The sequence below is a fragment of the Corvus hawaiiensis genome, chromosome 11 (assembly GCF_020740725.1).
Source record: "Corvus hawaiiensis isolate bCorHaw1 chromosome 11, bCorHaw1.pri.cur, whole genome shotgun sequence".
Taxonomy (NCBI): domain Eukaryota; kingdom Metazoa; phylum Chordata; class Aves; order Passeriformes; family Corvidae; genus Corvus; species Corvus hawaiiensis.
The window spans coordinates 8,620,479-8,643,793 of NC_063223.1; the positions used below are offsets into that span (position 1 = coordinate 8,620,479).

Below are 23,315 nucleotides of genomic sequence, written 5' to 3' on the forward strand. Positions count from 1 at the left end.
GATCTCACTGTCTTTTATTTTAACAGAAACCTGAGCTACAACAAGTTGACAGAGATTGATCCTTCTGCCTTTGCAGAGCTGTCAAACCTGCAGGAAGTGTAAGTATTCCTTCAAAGGTTTTAATTGTATTTTGCCAGGGCTGCTTCTGGGCCAGGAGGAAATTGTATCTCGTTTCCTAAGACAGTACCTTCCTTTAGCTAAGTTGATGAGCAGGTCTGACTTGGTGTGGAGGTTTTTTCCCTCCATATTGTACCTGTGCTGCTTTCTTTAAACCAATCAATTAGCAGAACACAACATCCCAATTAAAACAGCAGAGCTGTTACTGGAAATCATTGGAGTTTGCCTCCCTTGGTGTTGTGCAATGCTCGGAGGGAGCAGTTTGGCACACCTGAACATACACACAAAGCTCCTTGCTGAAAGTGTAACCCTGAAGCAAGGCAGAACAGCCTGGATTGTGATACCTGATGCCAACCTAGCCCAAATCTCCCAGGAAACAAAGGTGTAGTGTCTCCTCCTCTCTCAGACATTTGTGCTCCTTTTGGAACCAGAACAAATTCTGTTGGAAGTCTTTGCTAGGAGAGGGTAAACCAGCAGGGCTGTCTCTGCTCTGCTGGGGAAAAGAGGAGCTGGTGAAGGTCTGAGTGGCTGTGCCAGGCCCGCCTTGCTGATGAAAGAAACCCGTTTCAGGGAACTGCAGGTTTTCCAAGCTCCTGATCTCTGTGAAGGCTCAGCAGTTTCACTCAGAGAGGGGCTGTATTGTGAACCCTTCACGGGGATTCCTGGAGCTCCAATTTTGGGGTTTAAAAAACGAAAGTGACTGAAATTGCAGGCGGTGGGCTGAGGTAATGAGCTCATGTTTGCCTGGTGAATCGCTGGCATACTTGAGGTTTGGGCTCTGTTTGAAGAGCTACTGATGCCTCATGGGAAACTGAGAAAACATTTCCTTTCAGAAACAATACTGTGCTCTATCAAGCATTTTCTCTTGTCCTCTGTCTGTTTTCATTAAGTGTTGGCTCTGGGACTCATGGAGGGGCCAGATCCTGTGATTCGTAAGTAGGCAAAAAGTGGAATTCTCCCTTACTGATGCCTGCTGGATTGGACTATGGGGATTAATGTAGCATCTCTCTCCTGGCCTGATTGCCCCTGGCTCCTCTGCTTACATGAATAGTAGGGACTTGCTGGGGATCATGATTAAGTGAGGAATATATATCAGAAGTGACTGCAGTGCTCTGAAATCAGCTCTTCACGATCTTTAGAGAGAAAGTGATGTGGGTCAGTGGAACACTGCCTGTAGGATCTGTTTTCTCAACTTCTCTTTAAACTGTGGAAAGCCTTAAATTGCTCTGTGCTTAAAGGAAAGAATTGCAGCCCTGATCCCATGAGACTTCAGAATTATCCTAACATGACTGTGGCTTAGCAATAGCTTTTATTCATGGAAGTGCCTGAAGGCGTGTGACTGCAGGGAGCATGGGGTGGGAAATGTGTGTGACTTCTGATTCCCCAGGTAGGGAATTCCCTTGAGCCTTAAAGTGCTGCATGCGTGTAGAGCAGGACAAGCCCTGCACTGAACAGTTAAACACTATGAAAAGGTGTCAGGGTTTCAGGGGAGATAAGCAATGCAGGCCACAAAGTAATGGGCAGTTAAGAGCTGCTTGCTGTGTCAGAAAGACGGGAATAGGGAGAGAGCAGAAGAGTGAGTAGGAGGGAAAGGGAGCAGTCAGAAATGGGAGACTGGAAGGGAGGCAGAGGTCTGGAGCACAGCCTGGAAGGCAGGGTCTGGGAAGTGTGAGGGAGAAGCTCTATTAAAAGCCCTATCTACTAATCTTGGTTGCTTTTGAATAAGAGCTAAACCACAGACCACTGAAATAAACTTCATTTCACAAGGAGAACCACATCTATATTGCCAGAGCATCTTCTTTCTGAGGGTTTTTTTAAAGCACTTTACAAACATTCATGAAGTAAGCATCATGCTGTGGCATGTCTCGAGAGTAAGTCAGTGTTTCTCTGTGCATGCTGTGCTGGGCAAACCAAGGCACCCTCAGGGAAAGAGGTTGCCCCAAATAATAGATGCATTGATAAGACCTGAAACCTCCCATGATGCTTCAAACATGCTGCCTGTGGTTCCTGAGCATTACACAAGGCTTAAAACTCTGTGTGTGTCTCTCCATGTGAATAATTAGTGTGGTATATTTTGAAAACATTTTGTTGTCCCTTGATGTTAAGAAAATATCTGCAGACCAAAACATTTAAACTTCGTACCTTATCTTCAATGCTCTGTTTTGCTTTACTGAGATTGTGATAAAGTAATAGAATTTACCCTACACTTTTCCCTTTCCCTGAGTTTAGGTAGTTGTTTGTGTGGTTTGCTTTGGTGGCCTTTATGAGAAACTTTTAAAAAAAGTTTTAAGTCTGTGTAGGATGAAATTTAGTGGCTCAAAGTGATGCAGAACCCTGTGGTCCCACATGCTCTGCAATAAGTGTTGGAGGCTCAGGGTAGGGGCTGGACTGGAACATTACTTTCCTTCAGGACACATGATCTTTTTCTCGTCCCCTTTGGTGGCTTCATCTAATGACAATCCCTTGGGGTCCATCCATTCTCATTCCTTGGTTGGAAGGATGGATGGAGGGTGCTTCTGTGGGGTAGGCCCTGTGGTCCTTTCTGGGGTTTCCACAGGTCATATGGATCATGGGATCCACTGAAGGTTTCACGGCTCTCAGGCTTTCTAAGCTCATTGGTAGCAAAGAAAGTAGTAACCATGCTAAAATTCCTCTCCAAACAACTCACCTTTTATTTTCTAAAGTGCCTTTCACTGAAAGCTCTGGAGAGCTGTGCTATTTTTGAGCAGGCTCCATTTCAGCTTGACACCAGCCTGGCAACTGGACTGTAAATATTTTATATGGGTGGCCCCCCCCTCCTCCTCTGGCTCAGCATCCAGAGGCAGCGGGTTTGTGTCGTCAAAGGTGAGCGCTGGGGAAGAGAAAGGAGACTGAAAGTTTAAAGTTGTTGAACCTGGCTGTTCTGTTTTGAGTGTTTTTTTCCCCTCTCTTTTTTTTCTTTTTCAATTCATGGGGGAAAAGAGAAGATGAGGGGGAAATCCCAGGCAAATAGAGAGAGCTTGGCTGTCTCCTCTGTGTCAGCAAGTGGTGCCTGTGAGCCAAGAGAGAAAATGAGGTGGGAGAACCACTTCTGACTGACTCCTGGCGTGACAGGAGGCTGATATATGAATATCACACTTAGGTCAGAGGAGGGTTTGACCAGTTGTCAGACGCTGTTTGGTGTCGGAGCTGCTTAACCAGAGCTGACCCAAGCTCCTTCCTCTTCAAAAGATGCTCAGTTGGATATTAATGAAAACATGCCACAAATAAGCATTTTAATGCTCTTTCCAGCTTGCTCTGTACCTTTGAAAGTTCTAGACCATATTGTAATATGAGCAACAGTGAGCTTTTAGTTGCAGAGTGGAGCTCCTTGCTGAATTGCAATGCATATGGCTTTTTTCCCTTACGTTTTAAGGCACGGGTATAATGTCAGAGGCAGAGGAAAGCTTTTATCCCAGCAGTGCTTGGAACTTCTCGTGAAATCAAATATCTTGCCTCCTCTCAGAGGAGCCAGAAGGGAAGTTCTGGGATAAATGTGCCACTGCCCTCTCCCACCTGCCAAAAATAGTGTTAAAGGAAAGAAGAGGGAGCAAAAAACCCCAACATAATTTAGGATTGCCCCTGCTCGTGCCTGTGGCTTAGCACACCTCAGCTGTGCAGCTCTGGGATGCTGTGCTTTGCACCCAAATTGTGATCTTTTCAGGATTCCCTGTGGAAGGGAAGCACTCAGAAGGCCTGCAGTGACCCTGCAAGGCTCTGCCTCAAGCAGGAGCAATGGCATCTGAGGTGGTGTTTGGGCGTCCTGGGGAGCCTGGACAGGGCTTGGCTGTGATCACTGCATCGAGCGGCGTGAGGGGGGAGTGGGCAAGAAGGTTGAGAAATTAGGTAATTTTCAAGCAGCCAGACGAGCGACTGTTACAGTAATTAATTGACTAATTCACCGTACAAACAAGGGCTCTTTAAACCGAGGAAGAGCCAGTCACATGGCAAGGATCTGTTTTCAGTCAGAAAAACACTTCAAGCATTAGGACCTTGCAGGGGACGTTTCTGTGCTGGTGGTTGCAGGAGCGGGTGGCCCGCGGTTCCATTCACCCGGGGGCTCCCTGTGCTCCCCGGCTGCCTGGAGCAGGGCCCCGTGCCTGCTGACATTCCTGTGCCCAGCACTGTGTGCTGCTGGCTTTGTGGGGAAATCCCTCTGGGACTTTCAGAGCTGGTCCTGGTGTGTTGGTTTAACAAAACCTGGTTTGTGGGGGCAGGGGAAAAAAGCTGTTCAAAACTTCTATGTCCAGCACAGAGCCAATCGCTGAAGGCTCTGACGATGGGCAGGTTACTAGCCCAATTAGACAAGTTGTGGAGAGGAGGCCACTCGGTTGTGCCCTCAGGCCCTGATCTGGTGTGGAGGGGCTGAGCAGGGGCTGCTGCTTGGGGAAGGGGTTAAATTCCTGTCCTGAGGCAGTGGGACCCATGGCCTTGGGTGCAAAAATCTCCTGTCTCAAGCTTGACTCTGTGATGACTCTGGAAACACAGGCCTAGTGGAGGGCTGTGGCACAATGCTTTCTTCCCTGACACTTTAGGGAGTGGGTGGCAGGGGGAAAAAGAAGCCTTGCTCTTGTAAACACAGTATGGTGGAACCAGTGATGGTGGCTCTCATGTATTAAAGAGTAAGGTGTGGCCATCAGAGGTCCAGGCAAACCCCTTGAGAAGGAGGCCTCAACCCCAGTGTCAGTGCCAGGCCTCCCCTGCTCCTGTATGCTTGGGCACAGGATGCTTGGCTTCAACCCTTAATTTCTGTTTCTTGCAGGCGACTGGACAACAATGAGCTGACTGCCATTCCCTCCCTGGGATCCGCTGCTTCCAGCGTCTGCTCCCTCCACCTGTAAGTCACTGCCACCTCCTTTGGCTCTGGGCTCTCTGTGGGGTGGGTTTAGTGGCCTCTGAGAGTTCCATGTGTGTCACACTCCTGCTGACTCTAGATTTCATTTTTTGGTTTGCTGGCACCTTATTTAAGAAACAACATTTTGAATAGCGTGATTTGTGTGAGGTGCTTATGGTCAGTGGTAACTTATGTCAGTAAATTCCACATGTTGAATAAAACTTCTTTTTTCTTTTCTGTCTTTGGGTTTCAACCATTAGGTCATATTTGCGCTATTAAATTTTACCTTTTCTTTATTGTTCTTTTTTTTTCCTGGCCCTGTTCTGATCATTTCTTCTTTCCTCTTAAAGCCAGAGACTATTAATATCTTAATCTTGTAGGGTCCTCATTCCAGACCTGTTTTTATGGTTTCTTTCAACTTCTTTTTAACACTTCCTTTTGAGAGAGCAGTGATTGTAAAGCATGATCTGCAGAAGGTTTGAAGTTCCTAACTTTGGTAGTTTACGTGACCACAGAAGCATTAGATACCTGAGAGCCCTCGTGTACCTGCTAGTGAGGATCTTGGATTGATGGTGCTGCTGAAGGGAATAAAATATTAAAATATCAAACTATTTAGTACCTAAAGAGTGTGGATTTCTAAAATTGTTTTTGCATGTGTCTGCTTGTAATGTGCACTGAGAAGGAATTTTGCTGAGGTATGCATGATACCTCCCAGGTTCCTGGGAAGTGTTTATAGCTAATAGGAACTTCAACAAAGTGCTAGAGCAGTTCAAGTGGTGGCTTCCAGCCTGCATGGCCTTGCAGGACACCCGCAGGCAGGTATCTGTATTTTCCATGGGTTTGGTACTTCTTGTGGTGCAAAATGCCTGTGACCACACCTCCAGCTCATTGGCCTCTCTTGCTCAAAAGGCTCTGATTTACTCTGAGGCAGCCTTGATCTGTTGACTTACCATGCTGCCACATTTGTGCTGTGCATCAGGGTTTGAAAAAGAGCTCCAGAAATCTTACTTACGGATGGAAAGCTTGCATAGAATTTGCCATCCAGGGGTATAGTTTTAGGCCCCCCAGATCAGCTTCTCTTTCTCATGAAGTCTATAAATGCTTTGAGTTCCACAAGCCCCTGTTGTTATTTTTGCTATTAATTTAGCTGTTGGCAAAGAACCAAATTGCTGGAGCTTTGGGTTTTTTATTCCTGAAATGAAATAAGCAGTTTGGAAAGGAGGAATAATGACTGGTGGAAGTCAGTAGATTTACAGCTTCTCTGAAATTTTAGAGTGGTGGAGAAGGAAGGAGAAAGTACAAAGCCAAATGATAAAAGGATGGTATTCCAAACAGACCTGCTTAGTATCACTTTCCAGAAATCCAAAATGCTCTTCTCAGCTGCTACACGTAAATAACTCTGATAGTGGGATTTGTAATGCTGCTGTCATACTTCTGCAACAAGGGTCTCTTTGTTTAGCTTTTATTAGAGAATGCCACTTTTTTCCCCCTTGCATTTCCTTTTAATTTTTATCAGAGATAAAAATAACCTGAAAGATGTTTTAAAGTACCTGCTTCAGTCGATGTTGCTGACTCACATTGGAATGATTTGCTGAGGAAGTGAAGCTTTCTCTATCTTTGGGAGTCTTTAATCAATTGGTTGGCTTCCTAAAAGATGGTCCTTTAGTTCAACCCTAGGTTAATGGGCTTGATAGGCAAATTGGTGGGTAAAGTTATTTAGCCTTGTATGATGTAAGGAGTCAGATTATATGGTCATACTGGTTTCTTCTGGCCTTCCAATCTGTGAAGTAATGATTGGGGAGGCTGCCAAACCAAACCCAGGGTGAAGACTCATAATGAAGACTTGTGTACTGAGAAACTGGTTTATGTTTAAGTGTATAGTGTTACAGTGTATTCTTACTGCTAAAGAAAAATAAATACATTTCCTTTTTTTTTTCGGTGTTTAGAAATGTGTGAAGTGTGTTTACCTCACAAACCTCTGAAGTAGGTTTTGTATATAGCATGTGGTTAAGTATTTCCAAAGGACTGTTAATGTATTATAAAAGCAAGGGTTGTATATTTGTCACTCAAAACAGCCCTCCTAAATGAGTTACTTCATCTCCTGCTCTTCCTAAACAGGAGAAGACACTTTTTCTCCTTTTGGGGCTGGGAGAAAGACATCTGCTGTACTGCTAAACTCAACTTTTGCATAAAGTTTTGTTTGGGTGGTTTTTTTTGTTTTGTTTTCTTGTTGTTGTTGTTTGGTTTTTTTAATGAGCTTTGGTTTGCATTCACTGCTTTTGGGTTTTCCATACCTGTCTCCATCACCCAAAACTTGCCTGACCCCACATATGTGAGGACCACAGGCCAGTTCAGTATATATGTAAGCGTGTGAGAATCTGTTGAAGAGAGAATTCTCAAAGCTTTCTGCAAGCCTTTGGATGTCCCAGGCTGCAGATGGACGCAGACATAACATATGTATCAAAAATGCTTTGTCCTAATATGCTGCCATGAAGTTTGGTTCAGTTTAGTTATTCCTCGAAGAATCAGTTTGTTTGTCTTGCATGTTGAAAATATTGCCAAAGTTGTTCATTTCAGCAAGAGCAAACATAAGGGACTTGATAAGGCTTTTAATAGAACAGAAGGGAAAAATAATCTATGTATGGGTTACCAAATAAAGACAGACATTAAATGCAAACATCTGTGAGTGCAAACAAAAGCCAGGAAATTCAGCTGGGAGGGGGAGAGACTGAATCTGGATTCATTCCGAAATTACATTGGAATAGCTGAGAGGAGAACCTTGCCTGAAATTCCCACAGCATTTGTAATTTAGTTACAGTTCCTAGACTTGGACATTTGGGAGTTGATGGCAGGATGTTTTCACTGACATGCCCTTGGCTGAGGATTTCCCATCCCAGTGCAGCTACAGTGTGTTAACTCTGAAGGCTCTTGAGAAGACCCTGTTACCTGATCTGGTGGGGAAAGGGATAATGGAAGAAACCATTTATTTGCAGAAGTTAGTCTGTTTATATCCAACTTCCTCATGAACTTGCGTGGAAGGACTCTTAGGCTTGCCAGGTTAAAGGAGCTGCAATCAACCCTGCACTGGTCTGTTATTATGGGTTTCCTACAAACCCCCAAGCAGGCACAAGCTCAGCCCTTACTCTGGGGCCTGTCTTCACTGCTGCATCTTAGCTGCATGCGGGTAAATGCATCCTGGAGGGGTTTTGGGGAGTTTGGACAGGATGATGGAGGTGTATCCTTGTCCTCTGCCCTGGCTCCAAGCCTGATTCAGTCAGCATCCTCTGACACAGGCACACCAGCACAGGCTGTTGGGCAGCTGTAGGGCTCAGTGGAGAGTGCTAACCAGAACTCTGGAGCAAGCGTGGTAAACAGAGCACACTCTGCCACATCCATAGCTGACTGGGAATTAAGGAAGTTAACAGATTAAACACTTAAAAATAACTTTCATTTCTTTCACTGTAAGTCTTTTAAGCCCCCAGCCATTTAGGAACAAAGGGGACAGTGACCCACAGCAGTCAGCTGTGTGTTAGCAACAGGCAGAGCTGTTTAAGATACTTTGGCCCCATCATCTTGCTCTGAATAGGCACAGATAACAAGGAGCTCAGAATAGGGATTTTTGGAGCAAAAGAGTGTGAAATAGGATTAGCTGATTCACAAGAAGATGCAATGACACTGCAGTGTATTTACTGGGGAAAGCGAAATCAATAGGCCTACTCTGCTGCCAAACTGAGCAGAAAAGTCTCTTGAAGAAAATCAATCTTCTTTACAGACTCATTAATGTAACGATCAATTCACATTAAACTGTAATTAAACAGAGAGCTAATAGGAGAAGGGTAAGTGATCTACTGTGTCCCAGGCAAAATAGATCATGTAAAATTTGAAAACTAAATACACGGAGAATTGGAAACTGGGAGTGGCAGGGAACATGCTAGGACTGCTTGAAGAAGGGCTGATGAGCTCAGATGCTGGTTGGGGCAGCATGATCCTCATGGAAAGGAGGGTATTCTGTGCTATTCCAGCTGGATGTTGGGTAAAACAGGTCAAAGACTTCAGCCAGTCTCTTCCATTTGACTTATATGCTTTCTTGTAGAGCTTTTCCTCTTAAGTACTGGGGATTCCATTATAATTTGAGTTAAATTAGCCACATTGTAAAGATTGTGACCCTTGTGTCTTGTCTAACTTTGATTTTCTTTGACACTCATTAGACCTTTGTAGTAGATTAAAGTTGGCTGGTCTCAGAGGTCCCTAATGTGGCAGAATCAGGATCACACTATTGAGCTATTGCCTCATTCTTTCATGCGAAGGCTTGGGAAAGCAGCTGTTATTTTAGTGCTGTTTGCACTGCTTCACTTGAGTTGTCAGATGGGATTTGCAGAGACTCTTTCTGAAAACCCATGTGGTCCATTAGATTCTTTGAGCTGCTGTTCTGCTTTCACCCAAGACAAAGGTGTCTTGCTTTGTGAGCTGAAACAATGCAACCGGCCTGTGCCCTGCTGCTCTGAGTGGGATCTCACAAATTCTTGCAGAAATCTTTCTGCAAGATCTCCCGGGAGCTGGGGTGGTGGGGTTGAGATCTGTGACTTCACTTCATCTTTGCTTTTAAGATGGTGCAGACTTGGTTGAGCATCAGAACTACAGCTGGAGTTCTGTCCAGGGCAGCCTCCCAGGGTGACCCCTGTTAGAGGGAAGAGCTCAAAACTGCTGCATCTGTGCTGTTCGTAGAGCACAGCTCAAGCCTGAGCTGGTCTCTACACGAGGTGTGAGCTCACTTCTTGTTCCTGGCTAGGCCAGAGTAAAAACCTCTGTGTAGGCGTTGTTGAGAGCTGGGAAGTTTGGCTTACAGGAAGAATGAGGTTTGAGCTAACATGATAGTACAGACGTAGCCTTGGAGGCCATTTGTGGCCTGGGATCCTGCTGTGCTAATTGCTGTACAAACAGAACAACTGCCTTGACCCCCAAGGGGTTTAATCTGCAAGTCATCTTTGCTGGAGTTAAAAAGGGATGATCTAACAATTAGAAATAAGGAGACTACTCTGTTAATTCCATCTGGGTCGCAGCAAGAGGTTTTGTGCTCATAAGCACAAAATCCAGATGACTCAGATGCAGCCGTGTGCGGGGTCTGGTTGAAGTCAGCAGGCTCTGCTTGTGTGCAGGACGTGCCTTGGGCAGATCAGAAAACCACACTGCCTTCCACTCTTCCTAATTACTGGCCCAAAGAAAACTTTCTCTGGGAGCTAAGGCAAAGTGGTGTAGGCATGTGTAGATACATAAGTGGGAACAGATTGACCCCCAACCCCTGCTTGCATCACCTACAAGGTGTAATGTCTGCAGGGGCCAATTCTGCAGTGTTTGCTTAAGCAATTCCCCTCACAGATGGAGAGAGCTGCATTCTGAGAGTTTGGTCCACACTACAGGCTACACTACTGAGCTTCTGGGTTTGAAGGTGAAATATTAATATGGAAAGGGAAAATTAAAAGAATGCCAATAGTCAGACTGTTCAGTGTGCAGCAGTGTACAGGCATAAGATATTCTGAAACCCACCTCTTTAGTTTGTTTTGCTCAGAGTTCATATTAAGGCTCTGGTGCGTAAAGTCTGCAAGCTTTTGGGGCCAAAGACTGCAGGAGCCTTTCCCAGTGGAGGAAACTGTCATTAATCATGTGCTCCCAAGCACCAGAAGAGACGCTGTTTTGACTTCTCTTTTGGGTTGTTGGAACTGTTCTAATCATTTGCATATCCTCTTTGAGCTTTTAGATATAACATGAGCACATGGAAATGGCAAAGGATCTGAGGCTATTGCAGGGAAATGAGTAATCATTTCTTCTAGAAAAGCAACAGCGGTAAAGCACACAGTTATCAGACTCAACAAAAGAGCATCAGAAAGTAATCTGGGCACATACAGTGTAGTGTAAAAATTGGCCAGAGGATAAAGATAGTGAAAGTTGGTGGCAGCTCATGAAATAACAGTTACCCCTGGAGGCTACTCTATTGTGTATTAACAAGGATGAGCGTTTTGTGCAGCCGTGGCAGCTTCTTCTTGTAGAGAATTGCTTTGAGCTGGGCCAGATCTGCTCTGGCATCTGTGTGCTGCTTAGCAGGCCATGATGGGTTAGTATGTGTCTGGAGGAGGGAGAGGACATGAGCGGTCTTGTTGGACAGAGCGCAAGGTTGGGAGTTGGAATACTGGAAGAGGATCTTTTTGTGCATGACCCACATATTCATTACACCCCAAAGTAAATTCCGCTTTGGGCGGATTTGCTTCCTCTGAGCTGAAGAGGATCTTCCTCAGCGCAGATGGAACTCCTGGATGTAAAGCATCTCCGAGGGCAGGTGCATATTTTATGTACAATGCACAAGGTGGTTTCCAAGTTCTGTCCCTGTACAGATCAAGCCTAGATCAGTTGTTAGGGTCATTTGCAACCATGATCTTTTGTTAAGGTCAGTATGAAAAATAGCTTCATATTTGAGCCTTAGAATAGCCCAAACTTGCTACTATTAATATCTGTGGTAGATTGACTGTCACATTTAATGGCATATGGCAAATAAAGCACACATCTACAAAAGCAATTCCTTTGTTAGTCTTCACAGACCAAGCAGATTTCAAATATAAATAGCTTGCTGTGTTGAACATTTTTTTAGCATATTGGAGTTTCCTGCCTAAAAACTGCTGGTAATGGCAATTAAGTTTGCTCAGAGGTGAGTAAAAGTGAAGTTGAAGCTACAGTAAAAGCAAGTTAAATTATTTCAGGGTAAAATTCTCTACCCATTTTCCTCTCTGAAAGCTTGACCAATTCAGTTTTTGACAAAATTGCACAAAATCAGGAAGCTCTCAGAATGTGTTCCTGCTTCCATACTGAGATTGACCAGTTAGTCGTCACTGTCAGTTATCCTGGTTGTAGACAGTGGTGCTTGCTGAGAGCATCAGATAGATGCCCAGAGAAGTAAGAACAGGGGTGGGGGTAGAATTGTGGGGTTTAAGTTGGGTGGCATAAAACACTGGCACCATTAGGAATAGTGTAGGGTGAAGAAAATGTTCACTTGAATGTGATCCTGCCGTGTTCAGGTTGGAAGAGATTAGCAAAAAAGTCTATAGAAAGCTCATTTCTAACTGAATAAAAGCCAGCTATGTGCTGCATTTTCTCTTATTTTTAACCCATGTCAAATTCCCCAGTTAATTGCAGAGGTGAACAATAGAGATCATGTCAAAAGTGATTATCTTGCAAAACCAGCCCTGCTGGGGGTGTGCGGTGTGGAAAATGTGATTGCAGGTTAAGGTAGATGAGAAAGTGATCTGTCACACCTTCAGATGAAGTGATCACTTGAGAGGCCGCCCTCCCTTATGTGTGTGCATAACTTGTGCTTGTTAACAGGAATTCCACGTGAATATTGATTGGGAATAAGTGGTTGGGTGAGTACATGTTCTGCCTGTCAAACCGTTTAACGTGCAATTGCACATCAGGGAAAATAGCAAAGGCAGCTGGAAAATGAAACAGGAGTGCAGGGCTGTCCGAGTGAAAAGACAACTGTGTTAGTGGTCAGATCTGAGCAGATAAAAACGAATTGGGGAGAGGTAGAATTAAGAGTTGATGGCAAAAGAAAGAATCTATAAATGGCTCATGGATTTTAGACTTAAATATCATCTCCTGTCCAGTCCATCTACTGCAGATCACACACTGTGTGCAAGCAGTTGCTGAACAGGGTGGTGATTAGCAATGAGCAATCAGGCCAAGGGATTGGACTTTTGGTAATCCCTCAGGTGCCCTGGAAAAGGAACACCTTTTGGTGATCTTACTAAGATATTTTTGCCCTGAAGATTGTTTTCTTGAGAAAGCAGTCATCTTTTTCAAAATAAGAGGAACTGAAGAAGTAAATGGTCTTATTAAAGAAGCTTGAAGAACTTACTGGCTAAGTAGTGGTGAATGCTTACACTTTACAAGATCTTCACCAGGGAACCTTTAACAGCCTATTTTACACCAGCCAGAGGCGGTTCTACTCTAAAACCCAAATTTTCTCTTCCCTGGATGTTTTGACACCTTGTTCTGGGGTTTCCCAGAGCCACCCTTCCTACTGGATGAGCTTTATTAGTAACAGGGTGCCTGGACTTGTGAAGAGCAGCTCTTTTCTTTGCTAACTTGACCACTGCTTTTCCACATAGGAGCTATTCCTTCTTGCAGGCTGAGCAGTGTGAGCCAAGCAGAGCTCAGTGAATTCTGCCCAGAGGCAATCCCTGTTCCTGTGACCTTGCTGACAAGACAGATAAGCCCTTTCAACAGAGCACAAGTGTGTGTCATGTTGGAGCAGATGAAACGCCAGCCTATCTACATCTCTCAAGTGTTAACAGGAGTTTGACTGGCCAGTCAAAAATGTGTTTCTTCAAATGCTGCCTTTTTCAAGAGGCAGGTCTTTTAGCAGCTTCTGCCGCAAGTTCCATGAGACCAAGAGTTTGATAGTCTGGAAGATGTATTCAAGTGTGTTGTCCTTTATTGACCTCTCTTATCGTCTTTGGAGTTAAATCCACCTGCTTTCGTTGTGTTCCTGTCAAAGGTGGGAAAAGCCCCTGTGTCACATTGTGGCTTAGAGGCACAGACAGTGCATGCTATCAAGAAATCTGCTTGCAGTTACAAGTTGGATTAAAATTGCAGCATCATGGGCAGAGCCATTGCATTTGGTTTGCACTTGAATTGCTTCTCCACTTGTGTTATTTTCCCCTCCTCACTCCCGTGGAGAGTCAAAAGCAAAACAAAACCACCCACAGAACACATGCACTATCTAAGAGAGGCTGTGGTGGATCTTATTTACTTTGATCATGTATTACACAAAGAGAAACTAAAATCAGTATCAGGATTTAAGGATAAAAGTGCTTCCATGCCCTGTGCTTTTGGACCTTCTTGGCTTTCAAATGGAAATGCCATCCTTGTTGATTAGAAGCGCAAAACTTGCATGCAATGAAATGAAAGGAGGCTGCTCTCTCTGCTCCAGTTCCTGCCCTGTGCTAGTTCCGTTGACATCTGGGCTGAATCTGATTTTTAGGTGTCTGTTCTTCCTTATCACAAACCTGACTCATCTTCTAGGCCAATGATAAGGTGGGGGGCCTAGGCAGCAGCCCTGACGTGGGTGCCGTGCAAGTGTGGGGCTGTGGAGAGCAGGAACTCATCAGAGCAGCAACTGGTGGGGTGAAGCTGGCCTCTTTCTTGGCTTCAAGGAGTTGCTTAAGCATTTAATTTGTGATAGAAAATTGAGTTTGGCTGGCATGTATCAGCAGCAGAACAAAGCCCTTGAAGGAGAAGCATAAGAGGAAAAGCCAGTGGTGGAGCAAGAGAGTAGCAGACCAAAGACATGAGATGTAGAACATGGAAACACTGACCTGACTGTCATCTGCCAGCAACTGAATGACCCCTTTCAAATACTGATGCAGCCCTTCCTTCAAAGAGTCTCTGCTGAGCCCCACGACCCCATTCAGACAGCTGGTGCAGAGCCCTGTGGTTTCCTGAATTCTTGTATGAAAACTGCCATTTACCTTATATGACTCCTCTTCCTTCTTCTCTTTTTTGTCCCATAGGACAATTCTCCTCCTTAGCAGAGTTCAGCACTCAGAAGAGCCTCTCCTCTCCTTTGCAGCCTTTCTCAGTGCTTGCTCCAGATGGAGGTCAGGGAATGTGAGAAGTGACGGGAGCAGTGGTTTGGACTGAGAGCTGGAGGAGAGGGTGAAAGACTAGTGCAGCTGTGAGTGCTTGCAAACTGCCCCTTTCAAAACCAGCACTGATAGTGCTCAGTGGCTTAGAGATCCTGTTCCTCCCTTGTGCCTTTAGCCAAACTGCATCACTGGCTGGGCAGCCCCTGCTGAAGATATGTGGCCCGAACCCTTGCAGGTGCGTCCTCCATCGAGGGATGCGCTCAGGGCTCTGCATATAATCACTGAGATGGTTTGGGGTCAAGCTGCACATGAGGCCATGAGGTTGTGCTCTGGTACTGAGTTCATAAAAGTTCAGGGAGGCTCATTACAGAGGAGCTGTGCCAGACAATGAGAGATGCTTTGCACAGCCTGTTTAATGGATCTGTGTCCTTTGTGAATGCATCATTTTAAAAGCTGCTGCAGAGCACAATCTTGATGAAACATCCTGTGTAACCAGAAGAGAGCTGGTCCTCTTAGAACCACCCAGTTGCTGATGGGGGGACTGTGCCCGTAACAGAGACTGTCTTGTCTTCAGGAATCTTAATTTGCTTTCATGTCATAGCAGGTTGTGTAATCTGCTGAAGAGATAAGACAGCCTCTGTTTCAAAGATGACTAACTTCTAATCCTGCCTGTCCCACACATTTTGTTCTCATAGTGGAATGAAATGCTGAAGGCTTAGGAAGTTGTATATTGCAAAAAATACCCAAAATCATATGGTGGCAAGTCAAAATCCAGTGAAAGGAAATGTAGATCAAAGTGAGGGAGAGAGCTTTGAAAAATGACATGACTTACCTCAGTGGATCTGGCACACAGCATAAAGTCATGTAAGAAGTCAGAAAGTTTACAGTGCAGAAATATTCAAAGAGAATATGTATCTCACTTGGGTATGTGGTGGTTTTGGTTACAACAGAAGAAAGGCTTTCCTTCATGCGGTTCATACTGAACCTAACAAAACCCATTAATGACTATTCATCAGATCCAGGCCTTTGCTTACGTCCAGCTGCTATGACAGATTCTAAAGAGAATGCTTGATCCCTGCCTCTTGTCCATGTGGCTGCCTTACGAAAGAGCTGTGAGAGTGTGCCTGGCAGCAGGATAACATCTGCCCATGGTTGGGTACCCTGGGCACAAGGATGCTCTGAGGCCACTGGGAGTGCACAGGGTCAGTGGTTTCAGTCCATCAATGTGAGAGGCAGATGAGCTTGGTCCCGTGAGTGACCACAGAGTAGCCTTTAATAGACAGGGAAAACACAGCCCCTGGGTACACTGGGCTCACATGAATAGTCCTGTTGACTGCAGTGGAACTATTGTGTGAGTAAGAGTTTGCTTGTGGGAATAGAGTTCATAGCACAGCCCTCTGCAGGTGGCAGCTGCTCCCAGGCCCAAAGGGGTGAATTAGCAAATCTCATCCCCCAGACTGATTTCTGCCTCCAAACATCCATGACCTGGAACAGAGACAGTCACTTCACTGTGAAAGGTTGAATTTTTTTCATCCCCTCCTCCTTCAAAAAAGCCCCATAACCCAGGTTGTTTTTCAAACCCCCTGTCTCGTCCCATCTGTGTTTAGCTGGGGGTAGTTTGCCTCATGCTTCTCCATCCTAAACCACAAAACAGGGTGAGAACATGACCTGATAAATAAAAGTCCCCTGGAATATATCTGGTTTGAAGCTGATGTACAGCAGATGAAGAAATTGTCTTCAGATTTTCTGCTCTAGTTAAATATAGTTGGAATAGGTCCATCAGTCTGTTCTTGCATTATTCCTATGTATGATTTTAAGTGAAAAACACTGTGAAATGGTCATGGATTTTGTCCGCTGCATCCTAGACCTTTTTTTGAAGGAGTGCTAGGGAGAGGGAAGATCCTAATTTATGGTCTTGGGTAGAGCACGTAAACCTTTAAGGGAAAGTTCGGATATCCATAAAAAATTGTGCAGGTGGCTTTTTTTGGTTGTTTGGGGTTTGGTTTTCCGGTTTTGGGCTTTTTGGGGGTGATGTTTTTTGGGTTGGTTTTTTTTTTGTGTGGCTGACCCTAAAATGCAGTGGCTGCCTGGCCTGCCACTGCTCTGCTCTTGTTGTGTGTGCAGCCAGCACCTGAACAAACAGAGCTGTATCTGTGACAGCCTGGGAATCTACCAGGATTCCTCAGGGGAAGGAGTGATTCAGAGCATCTGAGAAAAGTGGGGGCTGCTTCCATGCATCCTTGCTTCCTGTCCAAACAATAACCCATGCAGCCTTACTCTGAAAGGACAGTGGGGCCGTTCCCATAAGTACATACAGTGTGTTTGTGCTGGATAAAAATACACATTCTTGTGACAGTCCAAAATCTTGTGCCTCATGGATTATTCTGGAAAGGCTGATAAGACAATGCAAAGTGTCAGACAACTAGTGGGGGTTTCCAGAGCACTTGGGAAGTGTGAGGGCTCATGCACAGCCAGTTCAGTTTTTCTGGGAAGGTCTCATATGAAGAGCTAGAGGATGATGTGGCACAGACTTCCAGCATGTCACCTGCATGTTTACTTCATCTTCTGCTGCAGAGGTGGCTTCACTCTACTCCAAGGCAGACATTTCACAGGCTACAGTAGAGGAAAAAATTTTTCTGAAATAAGTCTTTGGAAGTAAAATTTATAAATAAAATGTTAAAATCATATAAGAAGTTCTGCACTGATAAATTGTTTGAACTTTGAGTCAAAGCTGATGTGCAGGTCCTGATGACATTCTTCCCCTTCCTTCTTTCCATACGTTAATAAAAATCACTCAAGAGATCTCCGATTATTGACTGTAATAAGGTGACCAGGAACAGCAGAAACATTGATGTTGCTGCTGTTGTAAAGACAAATTCATCTTCCAGATTATCAGTTACCCTCCTTGCCTGTTAGGAAAATTGCTCAGGCAATTGCATTGCACTCTACTCTGAAACCATGATTTTATTTATCATTTTTTGAGTTTGTGTAGTGAGTGATGGGCTAAAATCAAATGGCAAATCATGTAAGGTGAAAGCTTAGGAATCCATGTCTTTGATCTTCTGTGTTTCTAGGAGGATCAGTACTGGATCTCCATCTCCTCTGAGCTGAGGAGGAGGAGGGCAGGTAGTTCCAGGCATGTGTTAGTCACAGTGTATGTGATCCATCTCCGGTTACTCTGCCTTTGAAGTCCCTCTCTTTGCGTGGCCAGTCTCTGGCACCAAACCTTGCCTGTCCTTCAGTAGCAAACCCCATAACTCACTCTGATTCCAGCATTTCATTACTTCAATACTTTGTCAGTATGGAAATACTAACCAAACCCTGAACGTTTTAAATCTATCCTATCTCTTTCTAGTCCTGTGATCTCCCTCGTACGCTAATTTTGAAAATGTGCTGGCATATTAACAGAACCCTGCCCGAGGTGTGGAGCCCCTCTTTAGAAGCTCGATTTTATTTTTGATGCCTATAACAGGTGCTGGTTTAATAGGTTTGCTGTATTACAGCTTTCCTTTTTCTCTGGTGAGCCCGGCCAGATCTGTAAGCTGACACTACATGAAGGCCAAGCATGTGACTTCTCCCTGACTTTAGCCTCCCTTCACACCGAACATTTGCGCTGCAGACTCGCAGCAGCTACGGCAGCCTTAATTCAAGCTCTCTCTAAACCAGGAGGTTTTGGGCTGATTTAAATGCAATGCCAAGCCCCTCACGCATTCCCATCCGGGGGTCTGCTTGCTTGGATTTTCCGCTGTCAGCTTTCGAGTGGGCAGCACCTGGGGGGAGTGAATGTGGCTCAAACAGCAAAGGAATGTGTTTGTGCTGCTCTTTGCATCCATTTCATGCGAGGAGTTTGAAGCTACAGTATAAATTAAACTGAGTGGCGTTTCTCCTTGCTTGCTGCAAAGAGGAAGGTGAATTCTTCCCCTGTTAGGTCTGGTGGAAAATGTTTCACAGCCTGTTTATCAAATAAATATTCACAAAGACGCTTCAAATGAGGAAACACATCGGGATTAAAGTGTAACTTTACCTCTAAAATACAAGCTGAGATTCCTGGAAATGCTGCAAGCCTTTGACTTTGCGCCACCTGTTATTTTCCTGCCGCCCCCTTCAGCTCCCTCCCGACAGAGAGCAAACCCAAACACGCTTTGGCTTCGCTGGAACGTTCTGCTTGTTTTTCTCAGCCCAGAGGAGCAGAGAGCGCGCGTTTGCTTCCTCATGGGGTCCTCATGGGCTTGGTTCAGCAAAGAACTGGCTGAGGTTAGTCCAAATCTCCTGTAAGCCCAAGAAGTCTGTCCAAGGGCGGTGCAAAGTGCAAGGGCTAAGAGGCTGTGCTACCTCAGGGTGTTGAACTGGGATTCAGGCGGGTTAAACTGAGGGGCTGGAGCAGCTCTGCCCAGCTCTCCTCTCCCTCTGCGGCCGTAGCTGGTGCTGACCCGAGGATGAAGAAGTTCCTGAACAAGTGCCACGTGTACAGAGTGTAAAAGTGATCATTGCTGACTCCAAGTTACCTTAGCTTGGCATGGAGGTGTTACAGTTCCAGGTCTGCATTAGCTGCAGATGAGGTGTCTCTGGGAATGACGTTGGGTATGAACTTGGAAGTTCAGTTGTTTTAGCCAGATCCTCCCATATTCATAAACAAACCTAAATGGACTTGGACGGGCTCCTTAGTTCCTATGATTTCTTTTTCACTTGAGCTTCTTTCACTCTGGATTTTCAGTCCTCAGCACAGGCTGCATTATCCTAGCTGGATAGTCCTTTTCCATGCACATTGGAAAGCCAGAGGTAGAGAGGGGTTAACTTGCCCAAGGCAGATGAGTCGGTGCCAGAGCTGGGAATAGAAACCAAGAGACTTGGCTCCCACTCCAGGCTCTAATTGCACAATCTCACATTGAAGCCCTGTCATTGTATACTCTTGAGGTAACACTGGCTGAAGTGAGGCAGGGAAAGCTGTTTCCAGGCTGTGATGCCTAAGGAGTGGGGAGAGGAAAAGACACCTGGAGGTGTTGGTTGTGCAAGCACCAATTATTTGTGCTTTAACGCCTGGTTTTGGCAATTGGTACTAAAATCTGATCTGTCACGTTTGAAGCCAACCCAGTGTGAAGTGGTTGGGAAAAATCCAGCCCTTTTCCAGTCAGTGATAAAGGGGAGAGGCAAATTCATAACATTGCTGGTCCTTTTTTTTCTGTAAAACACCCTTGCGATGAACAGGGGAACAAAGGCAGGAGAGCTGAGAGGATCCAAGTAGTAAGAGTAAGGGTTAAATCACATTTGGGCTCTTAACAAAAGAATGAAAAATAAATTGTAATCAAGCTAGTAAAAGGTTTGGGTGATGTTGCCTTCATATCACATGCTGTGTATAGGAAAAGTCACAGGCTTTGTTTGAAGTGCAGTGCTTTGAGATGGTGCAGTGCTTTGCAGCGAACTGTCTGACATTCCCCAGCTGGGACTGGCCCGGCATGGTGTTTGGAGCTGAGAGTTACATTTGGAGTCAGCCCATGTTTGAAGGAGATGGGAAGATGGAGAGAAAGGAGCCAGTTTTTCTCCTGTGTAAAATAACGTATCCATCTCATCTGCCAGCTGCAGCACATGAAAAGTAAGAGGCAAACAGAAGTCACCTGGAAACTGCGAATGTGGCTCAAACAAAATAGTTCTTTCCTGTCCTTTTCTTCCCTTCTTCGAGTCTGTCTTCTGGGACGGGCTGGGAGATCTGGCAGGCGGGCACAGTGGATATATGTTGAGCAACCAAAGCACAGAAATATTAATACTCCAAAAAAATAACATTGGCTTCTGAAGAGCATTTCATGTCCAAATTCACTCTGTGCTCTCAGTCCCTTGCAGACTTAACTGCCCTGTGCAGGGATTGTCAGGTGATTTATAGATTCTCCATGTTCATTTGTACAAGCCTTCATTTCCTGTTAATTTACAGCCAGATTCATCTCAGCCATCACAGCTTAGATGAGATCAGAGCTGAACTCACAGCCCCTGCTTCAGGAGAGCTCCAGAAAATGTGCTCGTGGTTTGCTTTCAGTTATGTCTGTATTGAGGTCCTTTCCTGAATCAGGCTTGGACACACATTTAATGGGCGCTCTTCTTTTGAGGAGGAAAAAAAGATTAAAATTTCTAAACTTGTGATTCTACTGATCAAGTTAATTGAAAAAGAAACTAGTCCTGGGGGGAAAGAAATTCCTCTTGTCCATGTGTTTAGTTAATGGAGGTCACAAAATTCTGGGTATAGTGATTTTTCCTGTATTTTAGTCTCCCTGTACTCTAAATTCAGTGTACCTCTGTTCTACTAGGTGCATGGATGTGAAAATTCAGACTTTATTCCTAGCTGTAAATGAATATTGGTCATTTGGATAGCAGCCATGTCATTGCCTTTGAAACAGTTTGTGGTTGTGGAGACCTGTGTGCCAGTAACCCATGGAATAACCAGTTTGGAGACATAAATTATGACTTTCCTTTGATTTTTCTTGACACCTTGTTGCATTGTATTAGCAGCACACTGCTATGGAGCTGTAAAATTTATCCTTAATGTTTTCTGGGCCTGCACTGAATTAATTATCATTTAAACTCTTCAGTCAAAGTAGTTTTTCTGTGCCTGTTTCCCCAGCGTTAAGCCAGGGCCATGTGCTGGCTGTTTAAAGGGTGAGTCTCCCAAAAGTAACTTGTTCTGGGGTTGCAGATTTTACAGTTTTCCTGTTGCGGACACCAGCAAATGTTGTGGTGAAACAATCTGGTTTTAATAACAGGGAGGGTAAAGGAGCAGATCACGGTGTGGGGAGCAGGTCCCATGACATGTGCTGTTGCCATTTGCTGCCAAAGGGAGGAGGTTTTCTTCAAAAGGGGCTTGTCTGAACCACTGGGAGAGCCTTGAATGGGGGTGAAGCTGGAGAAGATGGGCTCCTAAACAGCTGTGAGCTTCAGTGCCTGAAAGGCTGTGGTTGGACATCCCTCAGTTTTTCGTTTCAAAGAGCTGATGCTCTGTCAGGGGAGCTGGGACTTGCATTCAGGAGTGCTTTCATTGGCTGCTGTCCCCTCCTCTGCTTACCCAGTAGGTAGCTGGATGGATTAAGGCACAGGACTTGTCTGAACTCTCTCTACTATCTCTTATTATTCAGCAAGTTCCCAAGTGTCTGGTGAGTGTCTCCGTTTGGAGTGCCTCACTCAAAGCCTTGCCAGTTAATATCAGTGACTGGTCTAAATTCACATCAGGCATGTGCTCTGCCTCCTGTGACTAATGCACAATGTATTTTTTTAATTGATTACTGTTCTCTACTGACTCAGGCCAGAAAGGAGTCAGAGGAAAGAACTCGGTGGGAGGGTGATTTTTACTTAGACCTTGTTGAATACAGATGAAGTCTAAAGGTTAAAGGTATTTAACTGTTCAGTGGCTGTGGAAGCCCTGAGGGCAGTTGGCAGGACCTTCTCAAAAGGAAAACCTTAGATTGAATCCCTCAGGCTGTCCTGGTAAGGCAACAAACACAGGTGAGTGCAGGGTCTGATCCTGCAGTCGGTGCTCGGGCAGGCACTGGCACTGCAGAGCTGTCCTAATCCTACAGTGGGACAAAAGTAGCAAAAGATGAGGAAACGCCTGCAAGAACATTTGCAAGACTTCTTATTTCTGTGTGTTACAAATTGTTGTAACATAGTGCAAAGATGGGAATTTTCAGAAGAATACTTAGGAATTAAGAATGTTATGTAACTTCTGTTGAGTTTGTATTTACTTATTTGTTTCCTTCTCTGAAAGTCCCATTCTCTGAATAAAGCCTTGGCAGGTTGGTTAAACCACTGATCTGCACTCCTTGCCTTTGGGATTCAAAACCAGCCCTGTAGTCCTTGCATGTAACAAATCCAGTTTGGAAGTGCAGGCTTGTAGGAGAACGAGCCCAGCTTAATGGAAGAAAAACTGATGAGTGGAGTGAAGGGTTCTGTAGAAGGAAAAAAGTGTCTGGAAGCCTGCAGATACCTGTGAGCTGGTCTCTAGCCAGAGGAGCAGCGAGGGGATTAGGGAATGTCTCTCTGGAGTGGGTTTCTCCTCAGACAGCTGTTGAAAACTCACCATAACTCTGAGTGTACAAACTCGGGGCCAGCCTGGGGGCCTGCTGCAGCCTCGGATATTCTTTCTGTTTTTCTAAGAGAACTAAATAGTCTCTTTTTCTCCTCCTGACTGTTTCAGGCATCACAACAGGATCCGCAGCATTGAAGCCAGTCAACTGCAGCCCTACGTTACCCTGGAAACATTGGACCTGAGTTTCAATGACATCACGGAAATCCGAAACGGCTGCTTTCCACAGGGACTTCACATAAAGGAGCTGTGAGTTTTTCTTGTTGGGAACTGCTTTTGTTGAGTTACCACAGCAGAGAAAAGGGCCTCAAACCTTTAAAAAAAGAAGTAATGAACATAAGAAGTATGGGATTTTTTGTCAGGATTTTAAGTGCAAAGGAGAGCTAGAAGGCAGCATATTGTCACTATTGTCAGGTTATTTTTTGAGTGCTGTTTCTGATGTAGCTATAAAGAATGCAGATTATTATTAATTGTGTTGCAGAGAAAAGGTATCCTTCATCCTTCAGGTGTGGGTGTCTTTACAACTGCAAACCCATGTGCATCAAGGAGAGTGGAGAGAGAACAACTATTTCATCATTAAAGTGGCTTCGGAATATTGAGAACAGAAATGTCTCTGATTATTTGAAGAAAATGGGGTCAAGCAGAATAA

At 44.9% G+C, this 23,315-nt stretch overlaps 1 protein-coding gene across 1 annotated transcript in view; it reads left to right on the forward strand.

The window, feature by feature from the left end:
- The window catches only part of LRIG1 (leucine rich repeats and immunoglobulin like domains 1), a gene marked incomplete at its 5' end in the record, with an annotated part of 90,076 nt that overhangs the window by 36,311 nt on the left and 30,450 nt on the right, over positions 1-23,315 (forward strand). The window contains 3 exons of the mRNA XM_048315993.1: positions 27-98; positions 4,898-4,972; positions 22,778-22,915. Coding sequence (XP_048171950.1) covers positions 27-98; positions 4,898-4,972; positions 22,778-22,915 — 285 coding nt within the window. The remainder of the gene's footprint in view (positions 1-26; positions 99-4,897; positions 4,973-22,777; positions 22,916-23,315) is intronic.